Genomic DNA, 15,433 nt, shown 5'->3' on the forward strand with positions numbered 1-15,433 from the left:
CTGTGCTTGCCCATAGTTTGCGTGAAAGATCCCAATTTTCAGTAAAATTATGAAGAATTTCTGTTCTTTGTTATGTTCATTCAGTCACAGTGGGCTACTGACAGTTTTTTGAGATGTTAATGTTCCCTTACCTCAGTGGCTCTCGAAATGTGGGGTATAAGAGATGGGCTTGGTCACTGTGACCTCACACACTGATTACTGAAGTCCCAGCGTGAAGCCTTGAGCTGAGCCTTACCGTCTATTGGGACCACGTCTTACGAAATTGTCCTCATAGTGCATTCAAAAAGACTCATCCTAGTGACGGAGACCATGATTGTTGCCATTAAAAGTTACAGTTACAGTTAAAGTTAAAGTGTTACCACTTGTGCTTGTTGGTTATATTTTATAGAGTTTGTGTAGTCTGCTTCATCCACTTCAGAATGTAACAGGGAAAGGGGGGCACAAAGAAATACTTTCTTATTTTCATTTAAAATGTCTGGCTGTTATTAAATAATTATCTGAATCTTACAACCAAAGCTGTCATCTAAACGTATAGAAATCATACATTTACCAACAAGACTGTACATCACTGTCACAACAGCGTTTGTTTTCATTCAAAGGCTTTATGGCTTTAATACCTGGGGGGCCGGTCTTTAGTCAAAATGCCCGGGCTGTTTTCTTTTGTCCCAGTCCAGCCCTGGGCACGACACGCGGTGAATTAATTTGAGAAGGTGCATCAAAAAATAAATGGCCGCGCCAGCGGTGCACATCGCAAATCAGCTCACATAGACACATTAGTTGTGCCTCTTCTTAATGACGGTATCTTAGCTAACAACCCCAACTACCAGATTCAACTTGTAATTGGCTAAAAATAACTTAGCCTACTGGTGAGAGGGACGTTGTTAGCTTTCCACATTCCGACACTTCAAAAGCTTCAGGAGCTGTCCGCTCAGCACAGCATCAGCACCATGGAAATACACGGATACATCCGTAGACTTGAGACACAATGCGTTTTCGGGACTTTCAGGTGTATGGAACAATGTTTTATTTTCTGATCAAACCAGAAATCTTTAATGAGCAGCTAGATTTGTCTTAATGCCAGTTAATGCGACATCAAAGCAGCTGGAATCCACAGCTGTGCGTGTTCACGGAGCTGCATGTTCACCTGCTGGACATCACTACCTGACAAGTTTAACTGTCTTCAGAACATTGCAGAGGCCTTATTGACAGTATTTGGCTCTACATGTCTGCGTGAGCAGATTTTCTCTCACATGAGTGTCCTCGGGTAGCCGTCTGAATGTTGGACGCTCGGAGACCTGTGTCTCTGAGTGGGAGACTAGAGATCACATTAACATGTGTGTCTCTGTATTAACAAACATGCCATATTGGCTTAGTTTATTTTTCTTATCATTGTTGTGAGGAGACCATAAATAGCATTTGTATTTTCTGTTGTACGGCTCATTTGCTGTTATGGATAAAAAGTGTCTTTTTTTGTTTCAAAATAGCTGATAACTATTCGCTGATAGCTGCCAACATCTGCAAACAAATATAATTCTATAAAGTGGTTCTATATAGTGTGTAACTGTTCATATAGAGTGTTATTAAATTTATTGCTAATACAATCATATGGCACACTGACTTTGAGGAAATTTTAAATGGCACTCGCCATCAGAAAGGTTGCCTACCCCTGATGTAGTGACTTTACCTCATTTCACAGCTTGTTAATACTGGTAACCTTTTCTTCACATACAACCAGCAACAAGCATTTTAGCATGTCTCTCAGCACAGCTTTTTTTTAAGCTGAAATAAAAGTTGGAGCTGTAGCACTTCTATGATTCTCCACCTTAATGGGCCACCAGTGTTGCAGACCTTCTCACCTAACAAGTGCTTCTTAAAATATGAAGTAGATCTCTTTACAAGTGTCAGATACTTACTATCATCCAGCTACAACATGATTTGACTGTGATGTTGTTCATGTCCTCTTCACCCACAAATTCAAAATTGTGCACACCTCCACAGACTAAAAGCTTTCTTCTCTGCAATCCTGCCAGCTGAGCTGCACTTGATGCTAGTATGTAGCGACTCATAAACGACAGAATGCAAAACAAATATGGAGGAGATTTTTTTCACAACAAATACAGTAAAATGTAACAGTAACTGAAAAGGGGTAAATAACGCAAATCTAAGTATACGAACCTGAATGCACTAAGGAGTTACTCTGGAATGTGTTAACCTCAAGACTCTTACTGATTTACTGAATAATGTGGGATGTGATGGATTGACTGTTTTGGGCTCTGAAGGGGGACGTGCCCCTATATTACTTAAAGACAGTCCCAGTGACTTTCAAAGAGTGAGCTTTTGGATTTAGAAAAAGAAGACATCACTAACATTGGATTAGGACTCTCGGAACTGCAGAGAAAAAGTCAAATTGTTAATAAAATATGCTCTTTATCATATTTTATGTTCTTGTCAAAGTCCAGTTTTTGTATTAATGTGTAAGGTTTCCTCTTTGAGGCCAGTGAGTCATTCAGTTTTCAACCTTTTTTTTGTCTGTTGTCTGAATCAACCGAACGGACATATACTGGAATCAGCAACCCATGACGGTGCACAGAGTTTGTCTGTGTCACGGCTCAGCCTCTGACTCATCTGACAGAGCAGCAACTCAATTTTTCTCCATTTTTCTCTGTCACTTTCACACAGAATGGGAGGTAAAAAATATATATCTTTCTTGCTGCATCTCTGTATGTTTATTAATAGAATCAGGTCCTCTTTTCTTCAAGATTCTGTAGGTTTTATCTTGTGAATTTGGACCTTCACTTCATTTTCATGCTCTTAAAAGCATTTTTTAAAAATCTACATTGACGTGATGTGTAGTCATAGCAAGTAACATAGCTTTTCTCTGCATACTGTTAAAATGTTGCAAACATGACTTCAGAACTTGTTATTCTACATTAATTATGGGAATACAAAATATACAACATCTTAAACAGTACTGTAATTTATTGTTATTTGTGAATACAGCAGAATGCTAAAAATGCTGTATTTTTGTGTAGTGTTACGAGCTTATGCAAAGGTGTGATGTCCATCATCCTTCATTCCCTCAAAAAATCCAAAGAATTGCGATTACTCAAACACAGCACTCTAGCACTGGTCAAATGTTAGTGAAATATGCATACAACATTAACCTCATGGGTCTTCACCAAACTGTCCTCAGGGTCAAGGTCATATTTGTCATTTTAATAGGGACTTTTCCTTCTAGAAGACCGGCCAGATTTGAATGAAACAGCATTAATTCCCCTGGATAAAACGGAGCCTTCTCAGTGGATTTTAATTCTCATTAGTTTAACAAATGACAGCAAAGCATAACTTACTTTCTGTGCTTCAAACATTACAAGAATCTGTGAATTGTGATGGACCATGAGGTGGGTGAGTTATTACATCACTGATGTTCTAATTTTCTTTTTCATTTCAGTTAAAGCTCCGTTTCATTTTGTAGCTTGAGTCCTTCCATAACTCATCTCAGCAAAATCATGTTGCTTGAAGTCCTAACATTTCATTGAAGCTTGAAGAGGTTGTTTTTATAGATAAAGTCTACAGTACTTTAGTGTAATATGAGTATAGTTCATAGTACAATTTAAGTCTAAGGATACTACAAGAGGAATACTGAAACAGCAGCGTAATGCCTTGCACCACCACACAGTGGTTGGCACTGTAAGCAAGAAGGTTCAGGCTGGAATTTACATGTTTTCGGTGTGCCTGGTGAGATTTCATCCCACAGTTCAAGAACATCCTTTTTAATTAATGGCTGTTTTCAAATTGGCTGTAGTTGTGGGTGTTGGATCAATAAAGTGCTTAGAGTGTATAGCATAAAGCACTATGTGAAGGTAAATGTGTCCTGTTGTGTAAAGCACTTTGAGTGATAAGTGGGATGAGAGAAGTGCTACTGTATGTAAATTACTCTCAATTTCCATGAAAAGTATGATGTTGTAAAGCTTGTACTCTATGCCACACAGTATCATGACAGTTCTGTTGTGGTATCTGATCACTGGATGAGAACATAAGTACACTCTGCATATACTGTGGCTGTCATGCAGAAACTTCCAACTTGTTGCTCAGTTTCAAAATCCAGATTTTCTGCAGGTTTTTGAATGATTTGTAAAGGCTGCCAGGCTTTTAAGTTTATCTACTTGAAACCAGTTAGAAAAATTGATCATTAGAAACATGCTCACTCTTTTATGCACCAAGCTGAGGTGTAGACTTGGTGTACATTTGCAAGTTTTATTACACTGCATGTTTAATCTGTGTGCATTAAAGTTAAATTAACTCTTTAGCAATAACCCACTACTCTGTCTCTCGCTACCTTTTTCAAGTGTTTTTATTTTGTTGTGTTGTTTTTGTGGCCTGCTCTTCAATTATACAAACCTTATATAGTTAATTTGTCAAAGAAATCTAATTTTGTCAAGAGCGCATATTGATCTCGGGAGGCTGTCGACCATCTTTCCTCTATAGCGTAGCCACAGCTGCATACATCAGATACTACACCATCACACAGCCTGAAACAAATCAGTCTCAAGGGTAACTCAAATAGATTTGATCAAGCACTGTTACGTGACACTCTTGCATCCTCCAATCCCCACACACAGTGTATAAGAGCTGCAGGCCCTTGGTGGGTTGGTAGCAGATAATTGCATATCATGTGCTTGCAGCAGCCAACATGTTGACTCGGTTCACGTCCAATATTATGCCACAATGTTTTATTTTTATTAATACCTGTTGTAGTATTTTCTTTTCATCAGCTCGTCACGTAAACATTTTATACAGCCTTTTACTGGCTGCCTCTCCCTTTATATCAGGGATTTGTCTGGTCCTGTGACCTGCTTTGACTTGTCAGTGGACACAAGTGTAAAGGCCTCGATTTCTGACACTCGTCAAGCCAGCTTAGAGTCAAAGCTGCCCTCTTAAGGAAGGTGTTAAAGACATTAGTTGAAACTAAGCTTATGGAGCTCAACCATACTGATCACATGAGAGCAAGTGACAAAGTTTAGGAGGAAGTGAGGTGCTCAATTGCAACTGGTGTCAAAAAGGGAGAGATGATCTTCTCTTGCAACCAGCTGGAGGAAGTTAAGAGGAAATAATATGAGCATTACTCGTATCTCTCAAACTACTGGCTCACATGGAAGAGAAGCAGTGATGAAAAGAAAAATGGAAAGATTATGATTTAAAAAATGGGATGAAACAACCAAGTCTAGGCACTGTTTTTCAGGTGCTAGTACTGACCGCTTTTAATTGTGGTAGTATTTTGGTAGTATCACAGGACTGCATAGCCCTGTGAAACAGCTGAGTATACCCCAGATGCTAGCCTAAAACACTTGATTCACTAAGTTCCTGAGGAAGTGAGTAGGAGTGATTTATACATTTTCTATTAGATTTATACCCCAATAAACTAAAAGAGGTCGTACCACAAATACTATTTTTAAATAGACCTAGTTTGTTATTGGAGAACTGTATCATTAGCATGTTGTTACTAGCCCAATAGCAAGCCAACTAAAGTTAGATATATATAGTCAGTCCATTTTTATCAATTTGATTGGAATATATAATAATAAATGAAATAAGCTGTATTAAAAACTCAAAGAAAAACTGTTATGTTGAAATTTCAGAATAATTTATGAGCCCATTCCTGTTTTCAGACCTGCAGCTGGAAAGCTTTAAAAAACTATTCTGAACCAAATCATTGTTCTGTTTCATTTGTCAGTGATAGATTGTGCTAACACTGATGTATGCTTTGCAATATTTCATTATGGTTCCAATATTAGTCAAATTTATTTTAGGTAATGCTAAATTAAGTAAAGGGAAATTACTTGTAAAGGAAGCGATAGCAGCACAGATGCTTTAGCACTTTTTATTTTTCAGTGGTCGAATTGATCGGTGGTCCTTTGGCTCTCTGTGTGTCAGCTGTAATTAAAGAATAATGAGTCAGGTAGCCAAGATTAAATCCATCGACAGAAACTGTTCAAAATATAACCTGTGATGACAGAAATAATGTATAACCTTCCAGATGAAGTTCTGTTAGGTCTATTGAGAGGCTGTGAGGTACACGATGATACATCTGAGGTGTTCATAAACTCTGTTAAAGATTACGCTGCACAAGCATGTTGAGAGTGCTGCGAGAGAGACGTGCGTGACTTGTATGTGAGAAAGTGTGAACACAGACAAACATGTACAAAGTTCTTATCTTCTTGGTGCAGGATTTCTTCTCCCTCTTTTGGGGGGTAACCTCACAGCACACCACTGAGACAGAGAGGCAGACAGCAGCTCAGCGATGTTTGCTACAACCAGAGCTTGTCACGGGGCCGAGTGGCCTGTACTGAACAGGACTCAGGTGCAGAAACCCATAGCAGAGACAGCAGATGATGTAACAATTTATTAGGTTTAAGTGCAAAAAAGAAAACGTAGCAAAGACAAAAAAAACAATAAGACGTGGAGTTTGACGAGGCGTGGCCTGGGGAACGTGGCTAGGGCGAGGGAATGAGGCCTGAGATGCGGAGTGGAGCTGAGCAGGGAACAGTCACACTGAAGAGAGAAGATAGAGGAGTTAGGGAGGTAGTGGAGGCAGCTCTGAAGTGGCCAGTTGTAAGAGTAGCAATTCTTACTTGCAGTAGGGGACATGGAGTGTTGAGAGGGGGGTGATGAGAATCCAGGGGAGGCTGAGTGGCGTGGAAAGGCTGGCCTGAGATCTGGGGCTTCAGATGGAGTGTGATGGCAGGAGGGCAGGCAGGTGAGGCACAGAGAGATTTTCAGAATGATTGCTTGGTATCCTGAGTCCGGAGGTGGAGCGTGAGCCAAGGTGAATACAGCAAATGTGTTGATGACAAACTGGCAGTGAATGAACATCAACGTGTGGTTTAAATCCCTCTGGCTTGATTGCCTGCAATAGGCTCCAGGTGTGCAGGAGCTGGAGTTGGCCCTGCCCAGGGGCGGATCCCAGGTCAGTTCAGGAGCCTTATGGAAATTCCAGCCACCCACCGCAGACCATGACAGAGCTCTCTTTCTCTACCGTCTCATGCATAAATATCACTGTGCTAAAGGGCTGAAGATGCCCTCAAGCCCTGATCTGAAATGAGCTTACTACCTCCTAAATCTTAACAGTAATCTTTATGGGGGAGAAGCATCGACCTGACCCCAGATCAGTATCTGGGGTCAGAAGTAAGTAATATCAGCTGAGCATGAGTAACTCTGGGTGTTGGTATGCTGAAGCATATGGAGATATTTTGAAGGTGGTAATAAAATCGCAACTGGGGATTAGATTGGCAGAAGATATAAAAGCAGTTTTTCCTCGAAAGACCATGCTTCTCACTGTCTTTACAAGGGTATGATGAAAAGACAGTTATTTTACAGTGTGCCTACAGTAATCTACAGTAGAAGTTTTTTACACTGAGAATACAATTATAATTCTAAGGGCTATAAATCATAAACATTACAGTGTTTCTACTATATGCTGTTTAAATCATTTACAACTGTAAATATAAATACATTATATACATGTACTTGCACTTAATCACTCTAATCAGCCACTCAAATGGACAGTAAAGCAAATGCAATAATTAAGTGACTCTGAATATGGCATGGTTGTTGGCGCCAGATGGCCTGGTCCGAGTATTTCAGACACTGCTGATCTACTGGGATTTCCCACTATAGCCATCTTTAGAGTTTAAAGACAATGGTGACAATGGTCTGAAAAAGAGAAAATATCCAGGGAGCCACAGCTGTGTGGAAGAAAATGCCTTGTTGATGTCAGAGGCCAGGGAAGTCATTACAGACGAGGTCTTCCAAAGCAACATAAACATCTCTAAATGCACAACACATTGAACCTTGAAGCAGCAGAAGACCACACTGGATGCCACACCTGTCAACGAAGAACAAGAAAGGTCAGAACCTGGCACACTTTGGGCCCCTTAGTATCAACTGAGCATCTTTTAAACAGTCAAGATTACCTGGGTATTGTTGCTGACCTTAATCATCCTTTTATGACCACAGTGTATCCATTTTGTGATGGCTGCTTCCACCAGGATAACACATCATGTCACAAAACTCAAGTCATCTCAAACTGGTTTCTTTAATGTAAAGGCTAATTGTACTCAAGAATGTGCTTTACAGGAACCTGATCTCAGTCTAATAGAGCACCTTTGGGATGTTGTGAATGGAAGTTTGATTGTAGATTTGTTGGCTGCATAACAAATCTATAGCAACTGCACAATGCCATCATGTCAGAATGGATTAAAATCTCTGAGAATGTTTCCAGCACCTCGTTGAATCTGTGCCAAAAAGACATTTTTCCAGAATCGTGTTGCAGTACACAAATGTCTTTTTTTATTCACAATATAAGAATGTAAAAACAGAATTTTGTAAATTTATAGAGACTTGCATGTTAAATTGATTTGTTCTTCTTTTTACTGAACAAGTATTTAGGCCAAAATAAGTGACAGAAATGATCAATCTGAATCCCAAGAAAGTGATGAATATACACGACTTCTGCCACGCAATTTCTCATAAAAAGTGCAGAGAGGAGAAAAGGAAAGCTGCTGAAAATATTTCTAGACAAACACCATTTTATGCATTCACAGAGCAATTCTGTGCAGCATTTTCAGTTATAGCGTGGGCTGGCAGATGCAGTCAGCAACCTGCGGTGATCGTATCAAACGACAGGTTTTGGGTTTGGTCTTTATACAGACAGTGTAGCGTCAGAAACTGGCAACCCTGCTGTGACGACAAGACTCTCGGAAGCTGGGCAGAGTCACTGCATCTGGCTGAGTTTCTCAAACGCATAACTGCTGTTCAGTTTGTGCTAAAGGGACTAATTTCTGTTTTGTACACAATAAACAATGTGTTGTTTATATTTATGTGTCAGGTTGAAATACCTTAGCATGCATGTATATAAGATCATTAAGTGCCTGCTTATAGGGGATTTGATCACTAAGCTCTTTCTAGAATGTTGTTCTTTACCCTTCAATATAAAGTGCCTTGAAAGAACTATTGTTGTGATCTTTTGCTCATAAATTAAGCTTAAATGAACTTTTTTCCTGTCTGCAGTGAGCAAACAGGCATCAATTAGCTCTGTAGCTCGTGAAATCGATCTGCTGCTGTTTTCAAATACAGCCAAGAGCATTTCAGCAATTGCTTAACTGCTCCTTTAAATACACAGACAGGCTAAAAAGTCGCAGTGCATAATCACAGCTAATGTTTATTTTCACTTTCATTACCTAGTCTGCTGCCGTTAAGTTTGAAAAAAAGAAAAGTGTTAAAAAAAGTAATTTCTTTTCATGTGTCAACTTTCTTATCTAAGCTGATAAAATGGCATGCTCCTAGGGTCCACGTGGCTTTCCCTCTGATTTGGCCTTGTCGGAAGAAATGAACCATGCACAGCAATTATTTTATGCTTTCCACTCAAACCAAAGATTTGATCTGCATTTAATTGAACATGTTTGGGTTATGAGGCTCAGGTCTGCTGTTGTTGTTGCATTAGTTTCTGCCTGTCTCTGTTGTGCCGTTTCCCTCCCTCTGTTTCTTTGATAGTGCCTCTGTCTCCCCTGTGTGTGCGTAGCTAATAGCGCTATCTCCCTTGTAATTGCAGCGGGTCAGACCCAAAAACAGCAGAAGCCTAGTGTCCCCCCTCTTCTCTCCATCACCTTCCAGATTACAGGTAGGTGTTTTTAGTCATGCTGTCACAAAGCCCGTCTCCCTGATTTATGCGTCCCCCGCCTGCCTCACCCCTCCCTCCCTTCTGTCTTCTCCCCTCCTCCAATTGCTTTCATCCTTTTCATCTTTCCTTTTGGTTGTTTTTTCCATTTCCATTTCCTTTTGCCATATTTCCTTTGCTTTTCCTCATGCATTTCCTGTCCTAACCTCTTGGTTAGTTTGTAACTTCTCCTCCATTCCTCTCCCTTCTCATTGCACCAACTCTTCTTGTCTTCTTTCTTGTCAATCTTTTGTTTCTTCTCTTTTTGCACTTGTTTCCTTTCCCATCATCCTACCCTCATCTACCTTCACTCCTCACCTCCTTTATTTGCCTTTTTTTGTTGTTTCATTTGGTTTTTATTCTTTCTCTGGCTCTTCTTTTTTCTGTTTCCTTTTCCGCTTTTCTTCTTCCTTGTTCTTTTTACAGTAGACTTTGCCCCAGCTGCTGTAATGCTTTAGATAATTTAGATAATCATAATCCCGTTCAGTATACACGAGCCAGTTGTGCAGTTACAATCCCAAACTTTTGCTCTCTTGCCAGTTCTTAGTGTTGTTTTCAAGTAAAACAAAGGATGACTAGTTTTACACCAAAGTTCTGTTTTCTACTGGATAGAAGAATTAAAGCTTTGAAGGAACTGTAAGACAAACTTCGTCCCACTACAAACGGAATACGGATAGCAAGACGTTTTCCACCGCTGCAGACAGTAAGCCGCACTTGCAAGAGGGATTTTTTTTCTACCGTTGTCATTTTTGCACAATAGAGAAATGAACTCATTGGAGAGTACACCACAAAATGGACTAACAGAGAGTCAGGATATTCTCCAGGATATTTTCTCCCTTTTATAGAGAGGCTGATACACTGTCAGCCCCCAATTTAGTATTCACAAATGGACTGATGTTAAAAGATTGAAGAGAGTGTAGTTCTCCAATAAGATGTGGATTAACAGTGGCTCAGCAAACTCAGTATTTGACTTTCAGTGTATTTGTAAAAGGAATTAGACATTTTGCATTTCAAAAGGCCCTTCTGCCTTTCCCTGTACAGTTCTGAGGGATTTATGATTTGGCTGTCCTGCCTATGAGAGACTTTAAGCTTTAGATGTCTTGTAGGAACAGTTGGGATACAGGAAATAAAGTGCTTCAGGTTGAACATGAAGAAGAGGGGTTTTTTTGTTGTATGAATCGTTAAATATCTTCTTTTAAAAAACACACTCCAGTATTAATTACAATATTTCAAAAGTAGAGATCAATCCATACTCAGACTTTGTAGAGAAAAAGCTTCTGATATGTATTTTTCATCATCTTGTTTTCAACCAAGAATCAGTTTTCACAGAGAGCGGATTTTCTTATAGGGGCAAAATCTACTATAGCTGTACTTCCTATTACGACAGATGGTGCCAATTTATTCTCCTACAGCTTCACATTAAAACCAGCCAAAGTCCGCCCACATTGTTACAGTTAATTTAAGTTCATGTATAATCATTTATATTTATGATATTGTATTGTGTATAACAACATGTAGTTAAACAGGGTTTTTATAGTTTCGTCTGTTGTATCCCCACAGTTCACCTCAAAACATTTAATTGCAATAAGTAGGAAATCTTAAATCAGACCTGGTCAACTTTTAGCTCATATTTTCATATTTATGTTTTAACCATTCATAATGGTCGGCTCACTATTTTAAACATTCATTCAGTACCTTTAGCTACTATTCAAATATCTCCCCCTGTATAGGCCACGTTTCAATTATTAAATTAAACAAAAATAACTGTAATAGTTAATCTTTCCAAGTAGTGAAGAAGTACCTTCTACAGTACTTGTCATTATTCCTGGGAATCAGTGTTTTATAGTTATCTTTATTAAAGCTATATAGCTCAAAAAATGGTGAAGTCAGAATTTTGCGCAGAATGAAATCTGATTTACAGGCTCAGCTTTGCAGGTTTTCTGAGTGTAGCTGCAGGAAGAGAGGTTCAGAAGTGTCCGTCAATGTGGGGAGCTTCAGGCAGAGGGTTGGACTCGTCTGCTCAGTGAGCCAGACTTCTTCTAATCAGGAAAACCTGGAAGCATGAAGCTGGTGTGCTGCTGGCTTCATGCTTTAAAGGGATGATTTAAAATTGTAGGCAACACACTTATTTTCTTTCTTTAAAAGTTACATGAAAAGATGAAGGCCAATCTCATATCTGTCTGGTAAATATGAAACTACAGGCAGCAGCTGGTTGGAGACGGGGAAAAACAGCTAGCCTGCTTCTCTCCATTACCTCCAAAGCTTATGTCTCATGTCATCAAGACAAATTGCCATTTTAACACTTGATTGGTTCAGCAAACCAACAATCAATCAGTCAACAAGGTGTAACGGGTTAATTAGCAAACTTAAAATGTTCTGTTACGGAGCCAAGCAGTTTGTTTACCTCTGGTTTCAGGCTTCATGCTAAGATAAGTTAACTGCAACATGAGTCAGGGCTTTAGTAGGATCACCTTTGATCTCTATTTTCTGTTTTGATTACATAGTTGTTCCATAAACAAAGTAGATATCAGTGTAGTGACTATCTGTCTTTCAAACATACAACACCTGTATGCTTTGCCATTTGACATGTCAGGAATGAACTATTGTTTTGGTTGTGCAGTCAGCTGAAAGCTCTGTTGACAGCACATTTGCAGCTGGCATGCCACCTGCAAGCATCTTTTTTTATTTTCCACAGTCCAGTGAATGGTGTCTCAACTTACATGCAACATTCTTTTAAATTTTCTCTCAGAGAAGGGACTTTGGGTTCCCAAGTGCCTCTTCAGCTTGTTTGGCACCACGTAAGCATCAGTCAATTCTCCCAACACAGTGTGAGGGCTGTTGACACCCCTGTTCCGACTGAGGTCATTTGCAATAGTTTCTATGGACACAGAAAAAAAAGGGATCCATTTTTCGCACCATCTTCTCTGTTCTTCTTCACGTAATGTAGTTACTCCGGTTTGTCCACAGGCAAAAAAAGTGATTTTTTTTTCTCCCAGTTTTGCCAGTTTGCTTTTATTTTCTGAGGGAGCGGGAACTGTAAAGATAAAAGCAGACCTTAAAGGCAACCAATCTAAATGCTGATGGTGTCATTCTTTGGAAAATACAGTCAGCAGTTGGTTTCACTTTCCTGGAAAAAAAACCTCTCCATTCCCTTTTTGCATCAGATTAAATGTATTACTTTCTGCTAAAACTGTGTAAACAATACAAATGGAAAATATGCAATTAAGCTGAAAAACCTTAAATTCTGCGTGTGGTCAGGCTTGTATCAAAAGTCCCCTTTCTCCTAGTCTCTTTGTTCATTTCCTGTCAGCCTCTAGTCTCACGAGGCTCAAAAGGGTGAAGGGAAAAAAAGAAAAATGTCTCTGAAAGCAGAAACATCCACTTTGAAATGACACTTGCATGATTTTGTGCATGAATAAATGCATTAACTTTGTATCTTCAGGAACTCCACACATCAGATTTATTTATCATGATGCAGATGTGTAGAAATGTATTCTGCACAGTTGTCACAGAGCTGTTTCTTGCACGGTGATAGCATCTCCTCTTTTCTTCCCCCCAGAGTTCAGACTGGCATGCATTTACCAGTGGTTTCGTGGAAAGAGCTTTTTTAGAATCCAGCATGGCATGACTAGGAGAAGTAGATGCCAAATTACACCTCATGGAATAAACATGAGCCAAGATATTGTCCGTGTTCTCTTACACCTTTAGTGTTGTATTGTTGCCTCCTCTTCCTATGTCTCCGTTGAGAGTCCGTGGGCAGGGCTCCATAATGTTTTATGCTGCTAGCAAGGCGTTGTACGAGATAATCATTGCTAATTTATCATTCTGACATGCTAACAGGGAGACGATAAACAAAACAAAGGGATAATAGTGTCTACTTCACAGGCATGTTTTGTTTTTTCACTGTGGCTCTCATCTACCCTCTGCAGGGATTTTATGCCAGGAATAAAAGCAAATAAGCATTTTTGCGTCCCTTGTTCCTGCTCCTTTCAATGCTGCTAAAGAAGAAAAATTCCTCAGAATTAGGCTCATTTTATCTGCTGCTTATTGTGTGTTTCCCTTTTGTTTATCTGCACAGCCTCCCGCCCAGTGGAAAACAAGCTGTGCGAAGGTCCAATCCCCAACAGATCCCAGCTGTGCCAAATCCCCTGTCCCATCGACTGTGAGGTATCACCATGGGGTGCATGGGGGCCCTGCACCTTTGAAAACTGTGATGATCAGGCTGGAAAGAAAGGTACCTGAATGGTTGAAATATGTAATTCAGTCCAAACTATTATAGTCAAAAGGTGATTGCTATTTCTAACTGCACTCTATTACGTTTGGCACTGTGGCTCTGTTTTGCACCTCTCAATTGCTCTACGTTTGTGGATCTGCATACATGTAATGCATAAGCTGGGGGAGTAGCAGCAAGACTCCATGGCGTGCACAGAACAGATTGGCACTATGACATTCAATTCAGTTCCATTTATAGAGTGCCAAATCAAAACAACAGTTGCCTCAATGCCTTATATTGTAAGGTAAAGACCCAACATTAATACAAGTAAAACAGAGGAAAAACCCCAACAATTATATGAGCATCTATGAGCAAGCGCTTTGATAGTGGGATTTCAATCACCCTGCAGCCTAGACCCATTTCAGAGTAACTGAGTGAGGACTTAGGATCACCCGATCCAACCTTAACTATGTGCTTTATCAAAAAGGACAGTTTTAAGCCTAATCTTAAAAATAGAGATAGTCGCTGTCTCTCGATTCCATACTGCAAATGGAAGAAAGCAGTCCTACATATTTGTTTAATATGTGCATTGAAGGACATGTCCTGGTCAAAAATGACTCCTCACAGTGTTATTGGAGGGCAAGATAATGACTCCAGTCAGTTAATTTAGTCAGGAGTTGGGATGGAGGTGGGTTTCAAAGCAGGTTGCAGATTCGCCAGTCACATTTTTCCCTGGTGACCAACAGTTGCCAGGGAGTCTCCGAGCGGTCTCTAAGCCTGCGTGACTGAGGCCTCAAATAGGGTATCAGCTGAGCCTTCAGCTAATATGAGCTGCCATTATCAACTAAACTGTCTCTGTCTGCTCTAAGTACTATACTCAGTGTGTCACGTTTTAAGCATTATTATGCTTTATCGAAGCTGTTGTATTACACTGGTTTAAAATAATTACAGACACTATCTAAGACCGGCTGTTCAGTGTTTTTTCCTAAATACTCCCCCTTCTCGCCTCCATGTAGTCTTCATTATAGGAGATAAACAAGCCGAAAATAATTTGTCAGTCATCTGTCAGCCTCTTGTGCTCCTGGCACCGAGATAAATTCTCACCCGATTCAATATTTTGTGCTGAAAATACAAGAACCTCTTAAATTATTCCTTGTTATTGTTTCTAATAATTATTGCTCAAAAACAATGAAAAAAGTGGCTGCTGTGTATTAAATGCTGCTTGTACACCATCCATCACGTTTGTTATCTTTTTGTACGAGGCCGTTATAATTAGAATGCTGTAGAATAATATGATTGAGCCTGAATGTGCTTAATGAATATGCAGTCTTTATATCGTTTTACATTAAAAAATATTCTTATATTGGTTTTCACCTTACCACATAGCTTCAGAGAATATTGCTGAATTTTTAATGACTGATTGTCTCCAGTAGTAGCAGGTCATCTTGTTACAGAATAGGTAAAAAGCATACAATTTCTAAGGAAACTACAGCAGCCTAATTACA

At 39.6% G+C, this 15,433-nt stretch overlaps 1 protein-coding gene across 1 annotated transcript in view; it reads left to right on the plus strand.

Annotated features, from left to right (window-relative positions):
• Positions 1-15,433, plus strand: part of thsd7ab (thrombospondin, type I, domain containing 7Ab) — a gene marked incomplete at its 5' end in the record, with an annotated part of 205,505 nt that overhangs the window by 84,278 nt on the left and 105,794 nt on the right. The window contains 2 exons of the mRNA XM_080895569.1: positions 9,611-9,679; positions 13,794-13,949. Coding sequence (XP_080751695.1) covers positions 9,611-9,679; positions 13,794-13,949 — 225 coding nt within the window. The remainder of the gene's footprint in view (positions 1-9,610; positions 9,680-13,793; positions 13,950-15,433) is intronic.

The sequence above is a fragment of the Rhamphochromis sp. 'chilingali' genome (genome assembly GCF_963969265.1).
Source record: "Rhamphochromis sp. 'chilingali' genome assembly, chromosome: 11".
Lineage (NCBI taxonomy): Eukaryota > Metazoa > Chordata > Actinopteri > Cichliformes > Cichlidae > Rhamphochromis > Rhamphochromis sp. 'chilingali'.